The sequence below is a fragment of the Cyprinodon tularosa genome, unplaced genomic scaffold (genome assembly GCF_016077235.1).
Source record: "Cyprinodon tularosa strain WSP-4 unplaced genomic scaffold, ASM1607723v1 ctg124, whole genome shotgun sequence".
Lineage (NCBI taxonomy): Eukaryota > Metazoa > Chordata > Actinopteri > Cyprinodontiformes > Cyprinodontidae > Cyprinodon > Cyprinodon tularosa.
In genome coordinates this window covers 308,855-326,462 of record NW_024038048.1, presented here as the reverse complement: position 1 = coordinate 326,462, position 17,608 = coordinate 308,855, and the positions used below count along the sequence as shown (strand labels likewise).

The 17,608-nt window shown below is 37.1% G+C and overlaps 1 protein-coding gene across 1 annotated transcript; it reads right to left on the bottom strand.

Annotated features, from left to right (window-relative positions):
- Window positions 1-11,788: 11,788 nt before the first annotated feature.
- On the bottom strand, window positions 11,789-13,218 carry LOC119777437 (apolipoprotein A-I-like). Its single transcript, XM_038276315.1, has 4 exons — window positions 13,109-13,218; window positions 12,973-13,024; window positions 12,706-12,856; window positions 11,789-12,606 (listed from the first exon to the last, which is right to left on the bottom strand). Exons 2-4 carry the CDS (start codon window positions 13,010-13,012, stop codon window positions 12,030-12,032), a joined length of 768 nt encoding a protein of 255 aa, XP_038132243.1. The 5' UTR covers window positions 13,013-13,024; window positions 13,109-13,218; the 3' UTR covers window positions 11,789-12,029.
- Window positions 13,219-17,608: the final 4,390 nt, after the last annotated feature.

Here is a 17,608-nt window from a genome sequence, read left to right as displayed (position 1 = left end):
TTCGTGGCGTGACGGTGATGTGTCTGCACACATCCCCGCGTCCTCGCACGCAACATGCCACCTCCGACACGGCGTCCGAAGTTCTGAGCGAGCTGCGTGGTGGCGCTGACCCGAGACACGGAAATAACAAGGTGAAAGTTAAAACCTGCTGCAGGATGCATGAATCCTGCCAAAGATTTGTTTTTTGTCCGAATCATTTTTCTGTCAGAAAACCTCACAGCTCATTCTTTTTATATGGAAAAAAACTTCAGCACAACATAAAACTGGAAACTAGAATTAAAGTTAAATAGTTAGAAAAAGCGAGAAGAATAGAAATCAGTGGCACCATACAGAAAGGGCAAACCATCCTCCCACAATTAAAAAATGTTCCCCCTTTTATGCTATTAAAAGTATGAAATTTAAAGAGACGTTTAAATTTACATCTTTTTCTTCCTTTTTTAATCAAAGTATGCATATTTTACTTATTGAATGATATATTCCCCTTTGGACAGCTTGCTTTGTCTATTCATTCTCATCTCAGGATAATAACTTTCTTTTATAATTCAGTGAAAAAAACTTGAATCATGTATTACATAGATTGGGGGAGCAGTATTTATCACTTCAGGTTTTAGTGATATAGCTTAAAACTACACTAAAGTGTCTTTTTTTCATTAGAAAATCATTAGCACCCTCCATAATGATGGTCAACTACAACAAAACCGCATTGCTAAAGACAGCACAGAGTGCTGTCATCCAGGCATTTTAGAGGAAAATTTAGTTGAAGGAAAAAATATGGTGAAAAAAAAAAAGGTGTCTGGCTTTGCTTGAAAATTCACTATCAAGTGTGCTGGACAGTTTTACATCAGTGACTGTTCATATAAGCACTGGAAGTGGAGTTGAAGCAAGGCTTCCTTTCATTAGGGGCCTTCATTGATGCAGTTATTGATATAAAATATTCAGTATAATAGTAAGGACTGATATCTTTGTGTTGAAGAGTTTAATTTGTCCCTTACATGTAATGATTGTTTTGCTAGAGATCAAAAAAAAAGTTTTTATCCATACAATATGTGTCTATTTACTGTAGGAACATAATGATTGATGAAGAAAAATATTATTCACTGCATTTGTTAACAGCAATAGAAATATCTAATACTATACAAAAAAATTGAATACAGTTTTCAATATTTGCAACGTGAATGACAAAGTTTACATTACATTAATGACATTTATTTATTATTTGCCACTAATGAAAAAAAAAATGTAACTTTAAAGATGTCATTTAGGATTTATTTTTCTCCTATTGCCGTAATTCTTATAATTCATCATTTTATAAATTGTTGTGTCTTAAAATTGCCTTTCTTTACTCAAGGGACCAATTTAACACTTTGGTGCTCTTTATTTCAGGTTTCTGTTAACTCTATTTGTCATTAGATCAGTTCAGAACCAAAGTGAATGTGTGACACCTGGATGTAAAACAGCTTTTCACATCCACATTTTAATTCAAATGATTTGTCAGCATTCACATGTATCACTACAGGGAGGTTACACAACTGCCTCAAACACAATTGACTGTTTTACACTAATCTCCTGTTCAAAGCTGTTCAATTGTGATTCTGAAAGAAATAAAGTGACCGCATGTCATTATGCACACCTTTAAGCGTGGGGGACGGCAATCCAACTTTAAAAAAGGAGGATTTAAACAGAAAACACCATAGACAATTAAGTAAAGATACAGAACATATGAGGTAAATTACACAAAATAAATAATAATTGACGTTTTGTCCAAAAACATAATAGAAAAGTAATTTATAGGTTTTCTAATATTGATCTAAATAATATAACACAAGGTTTATGGTTAAATTATGGTTTCTAGCACAACTTCCTGAGTAGTAAACAGTTGTGTTGCTACACAAATGTTCCATGGGCTGTGTTTTGACTTTGATTATACTCCCATTAGACATGCCAATTCTTAGTCAGGCATGTCGGCTATTCAACAGCTGTAATTAGAGCTGTAGAACATTGTTGTTGTTTTAGCTGCAAAAACAAGTACGACAAAAAAACACACACCAAATCCATAAATAAGAGTTAAATGCATTGCTGAGAGGATCTCTTGTACTAGTTGATAGAGAAACATGAATAAGCTCTGGTGCTTTGCAGTAAAAATATAAAAGTCAACATTTGCCAATCAAAGAAACGTTAAATAGTTTTGGTTCTACTTGCTGTAGGTGTTTTTTGGCCTTTACAAACTGTGTCTGCCTATGTGGAAAGACTGCTTTGCTAACTAAACTGTTTTATTTTTACAGACACCCAATTTACACAGGACCAAAGTTTGAGAGCAGTGGATTGTTCAGTTAATTAGAGGGAGACTTTGATAGCATTACTTTGTGATAAATCAATGATGTCACTTCAACTATGGACTGATTGGCTGATTGTATTCTAATGTTGAAACTTTATTTTCTTAAACCCATGAGAGCAACAAGACAGAGCTAAAGCCCTTTGATCCTAATGTTCCAACACAAATGTGATTAATGAGTGCCACAAGGGGAGGTGTGTAACACAAACAACGATGATAACCTCTCTGGTCAGAAACATGTGAACCTCTGTTATTTTAAAGATGTGTTCTTACTAAGAGATTTGGAACATTATCCCTGTTAAAAAATCTTTTTCAGAGTCTCTTATTTCATGATGTCCACTGCGGAGTCTGTTTATGTAAAATCCGCTGAAGCTTAGAGGGTCTTTCTCTGTAGAACGTCTTGCTGCTTCAGTTTCAACCACCTGGTGAAACAGATCTAAACCTACCTTAAACGGAGTCCAGAATGGAATTATAAGAAGTGAATAAGAGCGATAGAGCAATAATCTCAGATGGTCTCATTTTTAAAAATGTTTAGCAACTTCAAACTCTGTAGATATGTGTAACTAGAATAGATTTCTAAACAGACCAATACAATACTACCGGTGTAGGAAAGAAAGATTTAATTCTAGTCAGGATGATAGTAATTAAGGATTTTAGAAGCAAGTCCTTATTGATGACTCTTTCACAGTAATTGCACATTATAACTTATATGCAATTAGTCCAAACAGTAAAAGTAGAGCAACTTATCTTGAAACTGCAGGTATTTTCTAAAAAATAAATAAAAAATCATAAAGCTTGTGTGACACTGTAGAAGGTGACCAAACAAAGCAGCTTTGCGTCTTTTTTTAATCATAAGATATTGATTAATTTATATAGTATAAAATTTAGTGATTCATTTTACTCAGAAAAGTAAGAGCATTACTTTCTAAGTTCCTGGAAATGTTTGAAATGGAAGTCTGTGCTTTATAAGATTCAAATTGTAAGCATGAATTAGTTGTTTTGAAAATGAAACATAATTGCCCCAGATCTGTCATTTAACTTTGCTGATCTTTGGTAAAAATGTTCAACTTTAAAGTCTAAACCATAGCCATTAAGACATCAATTTCCGTATCATGGAGTGTTTTCTTCTTGTGGCTGAGAAGGGAAAAAATGCTGTCTTTGTAAAAATGTGCAGCAATTAAACAGTGACCGCTGATTCACTTCAATACATATCAAGTCCCATTAAAGTAAATTGTAAGAAGTTCTAAAGGGAATTCCTATGTAAACTGAAATTCCATTCATCCTTCCATTTGTCCTTCCATCCATTGATCCATCCTCTTCTGCTTATTCCGTCAGGGTCACAGTGAGGCCCAATGCCTATCTCCTGCAGTCTATGGGTGAAAGGCAGGCTACACCCTGAACAGGTTTCCATTCCATTGCAGGGCAAACTGCAACTCCAATTGTGGTGTTTTTTTTTCTTTCTTTTGTTTATCTGTTTTTTTTTACTAGCTTAAGCTGTGCGATTTTTTTCAATCGTTGCACGCAGCTGCAGCTCAAACTGTATGATTAAATCACAGGGTTTAGCGTACAGTGTGAGTTCACAGCTCACGATGTATGTGCAGCACGACGCTCTGATGCGATCTACCTGCTAACACAGCACGTCTAAAAACCACGTCCGACTCAGCTCCGCAGCGAGATGGAGCTGCTCTGACTCGTCTATCCAGAAGCCAAACAAATAGAAGAGAAATATGAAGCTCACTAGAGTGCTGCCATGGCAACTTGTGCAATTTTGTGCTAAACGCCCTAAAAAGAAAAGGCGACGACGTATTTGGACAAAGACATGGCTGAACAGACGTGGCTACTACGGTTTGTCAACTTTACAGAAATAACTCCATTTCACTCATTGCATCCCCGCCATGCACCTGTGTTTGCATCTGAGAGGAAGAAGAAAAAGAGTTTGCGCATACCCACTGAGCGATTTGCCCACGATGGCCGGGAGAAAATCAAACATGATTCCTGATCGGGAGGTGGTCGTGAGAGACTGATCGCCCCTCGTTACCTCCTGTACACTACATGACGCACGATCAGGCTGAAAGTCGGCCCGATCAAAAAGTTCTCACACAACTGGAAAATCGCCCTGAAAATCGCATCCCGGCTTTACTCCCTTTAATTTATCTATGTAGTCAGATGTTTTATGGTACAGTTCAGCACCTTGGTGTGGCTTGGTGTAAATTTTAAAGTACTTTTTGATAAAATGTCACATTTTATGCTACAATGTGATAGACCAGAGATCTTTCTCAGGGTGTACCACACATCTATTCTCATCCAATGATTACGAGAGATAGGTTCAAGAACCTTAAGAAACCCTGCAAGAAAAAAGGGGAAATTGACAATTGAAGGATAGATGTTACAGTATCATGTAACAGTGACTCACTATAAAAAAAAATACAATCACTTCTCCAAAAAATTCTTCAAGATGTAACCGTTAAACAGAAACAGTAGTGTATCCCTACCTGGGCTTTTATATAGGATACATTTCTACAAGGATTTTACCCTGTTAAATGCAACAAAGATACTGGGGTGTTATAATATCCATCCATTCATTTTCTACCTCGTTTATCCCTGTTGGGTCGCAAGGGGTGCTGGTGCCTTTCTCCGGTGTTATAATTTCTCAATAAAAAAATTGTTTCTGAAAAAGGTTCTAACAATGAAAATCTGGCATAACACATTAAGACACACGCTCCACTGATTTACAAAGATAGCTTTTTCCTGTATTGTGTAGATGGAATATGCTGCTTCCAGCACACAACACACAAGTTAGTCAGAGTCTAGATAAGCCCATCATTTAGAAGTCTTTCTTTTAGGCCAGAGGTGTCAAACTGGTTCCAGAAATGTGAGTCAAATCTGAACATGATGACCTGATGAGATGACTGGAGTCTGGTTAGCTATTACTTGGTTGGAAAGAAACCTGTAGCCACACAGCCTTTTTGGAACCACTTTGTGTTAGGGAGCCTTCAGGACAAAAGGCAGAAGACAGACAGGGAAGTGAAAGAGACAAACATATGAGGTAATACAGTGAAAGGTTTACAGAGTCAGCCAATCTGCAGTTTCTTAGCTTGACAAAACACAACATTTCTGATGCCAAAGGTCAGCGTGCAAATCACTGAACAAAAGTAACCCAAAGAATGTGGCTTTTGATAGGGCTTTACTCACTAAACCATCAGGAGCTTGTTTGGATGTGTCAGTAAGGTTACCAGAGGTTATATGAGAAGCACATTTTCACTTTGATTTAGATTTCCTTTTTTTTATTATTTCAACATAGAAAGTGGTACAGAATGTCACATCCTTTATTATGCTTACTTTGTTAAATCTTTCAAAACATCATCTTACCCCATGATTCTGAGTCAGACAGACAGAGCAAGATGAAAACAAACCTTAAGAACTGAGTACATAATGTTGTTTAGCACAGTTATTGCATAGAGCTATATGTTAACATAAAAAAAAAACATGACATAATTTATAGACATCTGCATTTATTTGAGCATTTAATACAAGTTGTTTAGGGGTATAAGTTAAGGCTTAGGTAAAACAACACAACAAACAAAAATAAAGCAATCTTTTATCTGTCTTCTTGCTCTTTTAGCATGAATTTTTTTCTAAAAAGTATAGGAATTAAAAAATTGGAATCAATCACCATTGGCTGTGCCACCTTATCAACAAAGAAGCACTAAAAGCAAGAAAATGAAGCTTCATGTGTTTTAGCAAATGCGGATTATTTAGTTTTGTTTGCAACACGTTCAGGATTCAAACCTCCTAAAACCTTTTTAGATTTGATCAAATTGCGAAAACTTAAAATTCAATTCAGTTTTTCTGTTGTTTTTTTGTGGACCAAAACAGACCCGGCATAAATATGAAGGCAAAGAAAAATGTAATTCTTAATAGTTTTCTAGGAACACTGAACTAAATTGTGGTGTGCATTTGCATTAATTCTCCCTAATTCATACTTTTATAATCTCATTGTTAAATCTGGAATTTGATTGGGTCATTGTAACAACAACATACATTTATCTTTTGGCTGCTTTTTTTCTTCTAGGATTGCTCTGAATTTAGCTACATCCTTCTTCCTGTTAAGTCTGAACAGAGTTCTTGTCTCTACTTACATAAGAATAGCCCCCCACATAGCATTGTGGTTCAACCGCTAAGTTATAGCAGAGTGATTTAAAACTTGCTGTGGGCCTTAAGGACTAAAGCTAAGAAACATTGCGCTATAGAGTTGGTGTGTTCAGGTTTGAGTGCATTGTCAGTTTGTTTTTTCAACAAACTTGTTCTTTAGGTTGCACTAAAGTCATTAAGACAACTCACTGACTTCATTAGTATGGATCATTTATGTTTTTATTATTATTATTATTTGTATTCCATCCAGGAGAAGGGATACAATCAAATCAGTTTGTTGTTAAACTCTTCAAACTGGCAGTAATCAATTATCAGGCTCCTTGTATTGTTACCATTTTAAGTTATAAAAATTATTTATAGCTTTATTTTGGACCTGACCTTTTAATAAAAAATGTACCCAAATTCATGCCCTGCAGAATAGGTTAACTTAGTTCCAATGAGTAACCAAGTAGTATCCATGTGCGTCAGAACAAGATTAAATAATTAGGATAAAGAAATTTCTGTGAGGAAAGCTCTAAAAAAGTATATAGGAACTAGAGCTTATTCATGTGCTGTTTGTGTGTAGAGGGTTAAAGCGGTTCAGGTTCTGGGACAGCTGGGGGCAGGACAGAGGAATGCTGTTTGCCACTGGGTTAGTCAGCGTGGGAGTAATCCTGCTGAAGGTTTACAGGCACGAAAAGAAAAGGGATTTAGAGCAAAAAAACAAGGAAGGATCAGGGTATGTTTACGAAAATCCAGGCTTGCAGGTAAAAACAAATTTCAACATGCCCTTTTCAGTACCCACAACAGAATCGTACGAGGGTGTGGAGGTGGGATGTGGGGGGAGCTTTGTAAGTAGGACATCAAAATCTGTGTTTCTTGTTTCTTTTTAGTAAACATTAATATCATTATTTGAAAATTTTTTTTTTCTTGATACACTTTGAAAACAATAGAATAACACACACACACACACACACACACACACACACACACAGACACACACACACACACAAATCTTTATTTAACCAACTTTTTTAACCATAACAGAATTGTTTTAAAGAAAAATAACTTAAGAGACCTGGATTATGTTATTAAATACTGACAAAGAATAAACTTAAGTGACCAAAATAAATATAACAAATAAATAAATGCCCCCCCACCGCCGCTGCCGCCCCCGTTTCCTGCTTTAACATGAGTTATTACTTTAAAGTTTCTGGTCCCTCAGCATTTTTATCTCAATTGTTAGAACTACGTGGGAAACTGCCCAGAACTGAAAATATATATATATTTTCCCGAAATTCCTCGGAGGAGAGCCGCGCTGGGGCCTACACAGCTCGTACTCCTGCGGGTGTGACCGGCTGAGATGATAAAAAAAAAAAAAAGTTGGTTGTGTTATCAGACTTGGTTTTCACTGGTTCCCTACACATTTTACAGATGACTGTGGTTTGTTTTTGGTCCGACTTGCCATGACCGAAATACTGCCAGACTGCCGAACTACAAAAACCCTTCTTTGAAACAATTTCCTCCGCCTCTCCTTGCTGCGACATCTTCATGTGCTCTGTGTTGTGGTTTGAGAGGGCGGCGCTTGGTGACGGCGTGCCTGGGTCCGCGATTGTGATTGGTTGGGAGGAAGCAGTGACTAGCATAAACCTACAGTACATGCTAGGCTACAATGAGAAGGAAGGAAAACTGCGTTTCTTTTTTATCGAACTTTTATCGACCCTCTTTTTTTCTATTGCGCCACACGTCTATCGATCGATATATATCGTTATTGAATTATCGCCCAGCCCTAATATATATCATATTAATATACAATGGATGGATTTATTCAAAAACAAGCTTTGTAATTTGTAATTATATGATTTGGACAGGTTTTTCTTTGTCAACAAAGCAGTTTTTGACCTGACAAAACACTCTAAACTGTTTATTCCGTAAAAATTAAAAAAATATCCACTGAACTTGGTTTTCAAGATTTGAAGACGTTTCGCCACCTCTCCAGGAAGCTTTCTCAATTCAAATGTCTGGATCCGCAGTGAGTTTGAGTCTTATATGGACAAGGCCTTGTATTGCTTGGAAACATGCAATTGGTAACCGATGAATGGGTCGTTTAGTTCCATCGTTAGCCTGTAATATCTGAAGCTGTCTATGATTCTAGGGGTCGGTCGTTAAAGGGGGGATTGCCATTAAGGGGGGGGGATTGTCTCCTGTAATACCTGAAACCTGTCTAGGATTGTTAAGGTTTTAGGTATTACAGGAGACAATCCCCCCCCCTTAATGGCAATCCCCCCTTTAACGACGACCCCTAGAATCATAGACAGGTTCAGATATTACAGGCTAACGATGGAACTAAACGACCCATTCATCGGTTACCAATTGCATGTTTCCAAGCAACAGTGTTGGGCAAGCTACTTGTCCAGTGTAGTGAGCTAAGCTATCAGTTACTTAACAATAAATTAAGCTTCACTACACCAAAGCTACCACCTAAAGAATTATAGCAAGCTAAGTTACACTAATGTGTTAAAAGTAGCTTAACTACATCAGAAGCTACTTAACGTTGTACCAACCTAATATCAATTCAAAATGAGTCTGATACACTAGTTAAAACATTTATTAAAGATCAGCCAATGACATAACATTGCTTTATGATTAAACATTGCTTTATGATCAGCACATTAAAATAAAAACTGAAGTAATTACTAATAGACAAACTAGTAAACAATCTGATGTTATTAGAACCAAATTAAAGGTATTGTGTATTGTTCTACACATCGAGACATGGCTATGAGGTTGCATTAAATGGTTATCTCTAGGGAAAACAAAACCCTACAAAAGGCATCTTATTTCTTTAGGGTCTCCCTTAGAGAAAACTTCTTCAGACCTCAATTAAACAGTCGATTCAAGTTACAAATGAAACTGTTTACAAAAAAGGTGAAAAAATAAAGAAGCTAATTAAGTGATACATATATTTATGCCTCACCATATAATTTAATTTCTACCTACATATTTATTCATTGTATTTTTGGGGGCAATTAATTGAATGCTTATTTATTTATTTATTGAGCATTTATTTATTTATGTATTTATTTTATATACGGTAGATCTGTTCCTCCATAAATAAATAAAAATCTTATCTGTGCAAAGCCTAAAAACAGATTTATGTAAACATCCTGTCAGGTAAACTAGGCCATGAAAATACAATATGGAAGTTTCACTACTGCTCTCTAATTAGAGTATCTTAGTGGCACATATGGAAGAATTATCCTGCCATAATGCAAGAGCACATCATTTCAATTTGGGAAAAGAATTTCATCTTCTTGCACTCAAAACTTATAATGCTCACACTCAAAACATGCGCTCTCTCTCAAATATTTTCTCTTCTCTCTTTGTTTCTTCTCTCAGATTTAATGCTTCTTGCACAGATATTTTCTCCTCTCGCTTGCCTCCTTCTCTTCGCGCACAATCCGCGCTCTGCACGAGTCACAGATACGCTCGCAAACCCGTAGGCTCTGCTTGCGGATTTTTTTTTGCTCTCTCGGACTGCAGTTGGATCGTCGCCTAGCAACCATTCCAGCCAATAGAACGACAGCCTCGGAAAGGGTGCGCTTGTTTAACCCTACTGAGTGTGCCTGTGCTACTACGCCACTTATAAGACCGTCAGCTGAAACTGCTATTTACAGTAGCTTGTGGCTGATTGTTGTTTCAAAATAGAAAACCTGGATTCATTTCTTAGTTATGCCCTGGATTTTGTAGCGTTTGTGGACGCTACGTCGCTACTTGATCAAAACAATAACGTCGCTACAGGAAAGTTACTTCATAAATAAAGCAGCGACGCTACAGTCAAGCTACTGGAAAATGTAGTTAAACTAATAGCTTCGCTACATGTAGCGGCGCTACTGCCCATCACTGCCAAGCAATACAAGGCCTTGTCTATATAAGACTCAAACTCACTGCGGATCCAGACATTTGAATTGAGAAAGCTTCCTGGAGAGGTGGCGAAACGTCTTCAAATCTTGAAAACCAAGTCCAGTGGATATTTTTTTAATTTTTACGGAATGACTATGACCTGGATGACTGAGAACCTTCATCAGCATATCTAAACTGTTTAGCATTTTTGTTTTATCTTCAGAGCCAATAGACAGTGCAGTAATTCTTAAAAGATAGTTCTTACCATCCCTTAACTATAGATTCTGAGACGGAAAAAAAGTTGGATTGGAAAAAAAAGATGCATTGAAATCTCAGCCAATATGTTGAAATTACTAAGATAGCCTAGAATAAACCTGGATTATTTTCTACTATAATTCTTTGCAGAACTAGGTGTCAAGTGGCCTCTGGAAACATTTTATGAACATAGATCAACAGCTAAGATTGATAGGACAACTATACAGTAGTAATTTAAGGCATAAGTCTAGCCTTTATTGAGGAAGGTCTGCAATAAGTCCAGCAGTTTGCTGCAACTCATACATGGGACAATTGAAATGTTTTGAAGTAGGTGTATTTGTCAAATACAAACAGACCTGAGCATTCCAGCCTTTCTTCTGCAGGGACAGATTTGATTAAAAAAAAAGATCCCGGAATAAAAGCTTGAAGAGGGACAAGACTGGAGATTGGGTAAGAAATTCCCTATCAAGCGGGACAACAAATCAGACAAACTGCAAGTGCCCAGTGGAATTGTCTAAATGAAAGCCTACGTATGCATCAAAACATCTCAGTCAAAATCCAGGCATGAATCCAAGTATGAATCTATAGTAACACTTCAAACCCATATGTAATCTAACCTGACATAGCTTGGGCTAATTTCAAAAGAACATTGGTTATAATACTATCTTACTGAGTTAAGCCTTGAAGGAAAGCAGCCCAAAAGATTTCCAGCTTTTATCGCAACCAAGAGATGTTTTACATGGCATTTTTTTCAAGGGACATGCCACAATTTCCTGCTTTTTTAATCTAATAAAGCTGGATACCACTGTAAAAAATAAGTAAAAAGTTCAGTTTTTTCTGTATATTTCTTTGAAGAGAACTGATAGTGACTTACTGATTGAGAAAGATATTGAACATACATGCAAAATGTTTAGCTTTAGATGTTTAACTTTAGACGTTATGTATGCTGTTTGTGGATTATAAATTCTTTGTAAAAAAGGTGACAATTTATATTGATTGCACCTTTGATTGCTTATATTTATGTGTTTTAATGATGCTCATAATTAGTACTGATTACATATAATTTAGCATATTTATTTTGTGTATCTTTTACAAATAAATGTATATGTCAAACAACTTTTAAACCTTAACCAATTCCAAGTGAGAAAATACACAAGGCTTACAAGGTTATTTTGCTTTTGTTTTTTATTTTCATAAATTAGGGAGCAGACACCATGTGGTCACAGACCAACAAACATTTGTTATATATTACCTTTCTTGACATCGTTAATATGTGGAATAACAACTGCCCTTTTTCCAGACAGGTTAACTAAAGTTGTTGCACTGTCATATTTATGGAATCAGGGAGAAAAATAATCTGTTTAAATTGATGCTGTTTCTTTATGTTCAGAGTCAGTTGGAGTTTGACTTAGTTGGTTTTGATGTAGGATTCATAGAGGGATGTGAGACGAGACTGGAGATCCTGGGCATAGGGGTCCAGCCTCTCCCTCAGGTTGTCCACGTATGGGGTGGCGATCTCCTTTACTTGCTGGGCTCTCCGTGTGAGCTCATCCTGGACTCTGCCAGTCAGGGGAGTGACTTTCTGTTTGAATTCCTCCATGTGCTGGTCCACCTTCTGCTTAAGGTCATCGGTGTAGGGACCCAGCTGAGTCTGCAGGTCCTGGACGCTCTGCTCCAGCTGAGCCTTCAGCTCCTCACTTTTCTGGATCACAGTGGTCCTCAGGGTGTCAGTGTCCAAACTGTCAGTGAAGGGGGCCAGCTCTTGCTTGAGCTGATCCACTCTCTGTTGGATCTGGGCCTTCAGGGTCTCAGTGTAGGGCTCCAGCTTCTCTCGGGCATTGTTCAGGTCGTTGTTCAAGCGCTCTCTCAACACTTCAGCCTCTGTGGTAACTCTGTTAATCATTTCCTGGGCTCCAGTTGGGAGCTGCTCCTGCAGGGACACTGCATACTGGCTGGCTGATTCAGCGCTCTCTGTGAGACGGGTGCTGAGCAAAGTAATAGAAGAGGCAAGATAGTGAGTTTATATTCTAATTTCTGCATATAACTGAAAAAAATCCATTTCAAATGTATGTTGTAGGACTTACCTGATATCCTGGCCCAACTGGGATTTCCTGATCATCTGGAGGGTGTCATCAGCTGTCTGAGTGGCCTTTCCAACATAGTCCCAGAAAGCATCAGTCATTACCTCCAGCTGTGGCTTGGGAGCATCAGCATAGAAGAGGTTGGCATTGCAGCCTATAGGGTGGAGAGGAGAGTAAAATGAATCTATGTCAGTATTTTGAAGCTTGCGATTGTAAATTTGAAAAGTAAATATTCAATTTAGCTTCAATATATGTGTCCAAATTACTTACCGGTGAAAACAGCAAGGACGAGCACTGCAAGGACCTTCATGGCTCTTAGAACCTGCAACAATCACAGAACATCAAGTCACCAAAACTTCTTTATTTAGTAAGTTGAAAAGAAGAGCCATCTGTGTCCTCCTCTTACCTGAGTTTACAAGATTGTCTGTAAGTCCACTTGGTTGTGCTTGTGCTGAACTGTTAATGCTCCGTAGCTTTTATAGTGAAGCCGGACACTAATGATCCCAAAGTCCAAGAGGTAGTGCTTTGCTGTCACCTTGCCTCACCCTTCTGCTGACATTTTGTCCAGACAATCTATACAACAAGCATTTTGGAGAACCCTGCAGCTACAGAAATACAATCCAATTGGCTGTTTTTACATATCAGTAACAAGTTCAAAAAGAAAAATAGAATGAGAAATAAAAAATATACTTTTTAAATGTAAAACCACTGATGCTATTAACTAAATATATTTGTATGACTAAACACTTAATCAACACTGTTAACACTAGCTGACCTTATGCTCAAATGATAACACTCAATTCTTTGCCACAGACAAAATAAATCTCTTTACTATTGAGTTCAAACTTAAATTGAAAATACAATGGTGTTTTTTTTTATCTTATCATGTGTCTGCAACTTTCAGGGTAATAAATATTCCTTGTTTCTGTGTCATGCCAATGTTCAGTAATTGTACATATCTGTCCGTCCAAAGGTTAGTGCATTCAGGCACCGTCAGCCTCTGAGGGACAAAGTAGCTTCTGCTTCATTCAGATGTGTCATAGATCAGTTCTCACGAACACAATTGTTTCTTCATTTATGGCCATTTTCTCTCCCACAGATGGACAGATTTCTACATGCAGTGCCGAAAAATGCTAAATTAAAGGCACCGCTTAACTTTTTTTAATAGTTTCTCAAGTTGCAACAAGACATATCAGTGTAAATTATACTTTTATGCAAACAGACAAAGTAGGACTTTAATTTCAACTGTACTGTTAAACACACATTTTTTTATGTTTAATGGTACAGTCACATCGAAGGTGTATTTCGAAGCTGGAGCGAAATACAACAGAATGTTATCTGTATGTAGAGGGGCTGATCTGGAGCAAAGCAAAGCGGAGCAAAACTGAGTAATGCGACGATGGTGATTTTAGGGAAACGAACGGCAAGATTTTGACGAGGTTGGCGACATCCGATCACCGCCTTGCCGAGTTCACGTTTAGTTGTAACGCACCATAAAAAAATATTTTTTTTCCCATTCACCTCCCTTTCATCTAGTCCTCTTTAAAATCCTGGTAAACCAATTATCCTCAGAGCCTATTTAGAATCGTCCTGAGTGTAATCTAATATCATTACTTATTAAGCTCCCCTCAGAAAGGTTTTAGATTTATTAAAGAACATATGTCAGCAGAGATAAAGCAGACAGGTCAGATAAAGGTGTGAAGGAATGCATTATCCTTCTATTTTGTATTCAACTTCATTTCAGTACAATTCAGTTTGAAAGTTCTTCATTAACCCTAAAGTAAAATAAAAAGTAGTTATTTCTCTTCTTCATGAGTCGGTTCATCGGTCTGAGGAGTCTATGACTTCTCTCCTGTTCTTCTGAAGAAAGAAGAACCTTCCCAAGAGACGTTCTCAACTCTTTTCTAGCTATATTATTGATATGCTTCAGGACAAATCATATTCACAATTTGTTAAAGAGTTGTTGTAAAAACTGATGGCTATGAACAGGAAGAATCTCCTGTCATGGTCTCATGAAACCGAAGAAGTGGGAATAAAACACTGTTGCTGTATGCTGAGAATGCTCAGTGTTTTCTGTTGTGTTTTTTAATGAAAAATCTCTTTCACACAGAGAAAATAGCCACCCTTGTCTATCAATTTGTTGATATTTTAAATCCCTGGCTGATGCTGATGCATCAATCAATGATTGCAGAAGAAATCACACTCTCCACACCAGACTTATAGATCTGAAATCAGTTTTTAACTAAACTCCCAAAGATGGAAAGAATTTGACACCTTCAAACTTACCAAAATATGGTTATCCACCTAAACTTAAAGGCTGTAAATGATGAACATTAATAGAGAATAAGTTCAGGCCTGTGATAACTCTGGAGACGCTACAGAGATTCAAAGCATAAGATAATCTGCTATCAGTTATGCAATCCGTTAATCTATCCCCCATGGATAGATTAATGTGGTATAGATTCAACAAAACTATTGGGATTTGAACGAGGGTTTATTTTTTTTAGAATTGGTGTTATTATAGTGGTTTTGAAGGGTGTTGGGACAATTCCAGTGGTCATAGAAAACTGTGAATGTTTGTAGTGATGATGGGGAGGAGGGACGGAAGGCATGCTTTGAGCTGAGGAATGGGGAGAGGTGAAGTTGAAAGAAAGAGGATATGGATTTGTTTATGAGTCCTGATATGATTTAGGTAGGAAGTTCAAAAATGAAGAAAGGAGGATTTGCCACTATAAGATCAGTAGAAAATGAATGAGGAGATTTAGAGGGCAGGCACTGGTAAATAGAATGGATTTGTGAACTGAAAAAGGCCATCACAGAATTGTATAGGGAGGTAGAGCAGAAATGTGCTAGGAAGGAATCGGGGGGCCTTAAAATTGTATTAAATAAAGAGAAGAGAGACTCAGAATCATTATAAATAGTGGAGTAAAAGTCCTTCTTGACTTGTAAAATACAGTCCCTATAATACAAAACATGATCAAAATACTTTTCTTTACATACAATGACTCCGGTTTTCTTATATATGCATTCTAATTGACAGCATTTTGCCTTCAGAAGACGGAGTTTACAGACAGTAGATTCAAAACTTTTGAATGTGGGAACTTTTTATTCTTATTTTTTATCTTTATTATATTCTATAGTTGCATGTGTGTATATATCATGTAAAACTGTAACTAGAGCGTGTTACAAAAGTAATTTCCCTCTGGGATTATTAAAGTATTTCTAATTCTGATTCTAATTCTGAGGAAAGGATGCAACTTTCCAGTTCTCCCAAAGGATTATGGAAAGACCACCGCCCTGTTCACGTCCGAAACCATGAGGTTGAGAGATGTAAACAAACCCAGGAGGCCATGTTTAGTTCTGAGAAATCGTTTGGATGTTGCAAAGTTTCAGTTAAACAGAAAAGGTCATACTTGCAGACAGCGAGGAGAACCCAAATTAGATCACCTTTGCTCGTCAGAGAGTGGATTAACAGACTGTAGTTGAGGGAGGTGGAATCGGACCTGGTTGGAGTATTAGCCATCCTAGCGAGGGTAGCTAGCACTCTGTGGCTGACAGCCGGTTCATCATCAATAAGCGGGCATCAACAACGAGAAGAGAAGAGGACAAGATGGACTTCATAGGCTTAGGAGTATTGATTGAGTACAGATGAAGGTGCAAATGGATGCTCAGTGAATATATATCTGCATATATCTCCAGTAGGATGGTTGAGGGGTGTCCGTGTGGGAGTGATGTGTTATAGGCGGTGACACAGGTAAACTGAGACGCAGCCACAGGGGAACCTCAGCAGATTGCTGGAGGAGACTGAAAGTCAGCAGGTAGAACAACAGTACACTCCAAACAGCAACAAACAGCAAGCAGACCCTGTCAAGCTTATTTTCAGGAGGTTATTGGTGGATCATCAGCAACTTCAACATTTACTCCAGATAATTCACACAGTTTGGAGATCTGCGCTAACTTGCTCTAACTGTATTTAAAATATAGTTAGGGTATTTTTTTAAATATAGTTAAATACAGAGCGATCCTGGAGTTAAAGCTGTTAGAGTCTGCAAAAAAATGAGACATAACAGGACAATGACCTAAGCAGATTCTCACAGCTACAATGGAACGGTTGTATTAGAATGTTAAAGACCCATGACTCCAGACCTTAAACTGATTGACAATTTCTGTCAATACTTTAAACTGTTCACATATACTCTACAATCAATCTTACTCAGCTTCGTAAAAAACAAACAAACAAAACAAAAAATGGGGACAAATGAGCTACTGTAATACTAAATACACTGAACTTAATTATCCTCTGCGTAAAAATAAATCCCAATAACTGTCTGCGTGGTATTTAAATGGTTGGCATTATAAGGAGATGCTAAATTTAATAGAATTGAAATATACATTTTAAAACCTGAAAAACTTAGATTTTCAGGAAAATGCTATCCTTGGCATTTATCATTGTCCCCTTCTAAAAATCAAATAATAAAACCATTCAGAATAGCAATGTCTGACGTGCATCTCCTATATTAGAAAAACAGTTGTATGCTAAATAAAGGAAAAGCTTATTTTTATAAAAACAAATCCAATTTAGAAAAAAGATTTATTATTAGTGGAAGTAGTTAGTTCAAGTGTACTGTATCTTCTGGATGCTGCTTAATTTATGTTTCTTGACCCAAAGTCCAATAGTTTGGAAAGTGATCTTGACTTTTCTAGTGACTGATAGTGCTTGACTATGTTGACACACTTCAAGTTGTCAATTTTATATTCTTTCTATATGCAAAGGTCTAAAAGAGGAAATTTAAATTTTTCTGTATATTGTCCAGTATTCAACTATTCAGTTCAAACATCTCAGCAGATACAGGAAAAAAATAACTATTGTGACAGCATGGAAGGGACTCCTGGACTTTGGGCTCTT

Coding starts and splice junctions, on each gene's coding strand:
- LOC119777437 (XM_038276315.1), bottom strand. CDS start 13,012: ATGAAGGTCCTTGCAGTGCTCGTCCTTGCTGTTTTCACCG. Junction 12,857..12,972: donor CGTCCTTGCTGTTTTCACCG/GTAAGTAATTTG, acceptor TCCACCCTATAG/GCTGCAATGCCAACCTCTTC. Junction 12,607..12,705: donor CAGTTGGGCCAGGATATCAG/GTAAGTCCTACA, acceptor TACTTTGCTCAG/CACCCGTCTCACAGAGAGCG.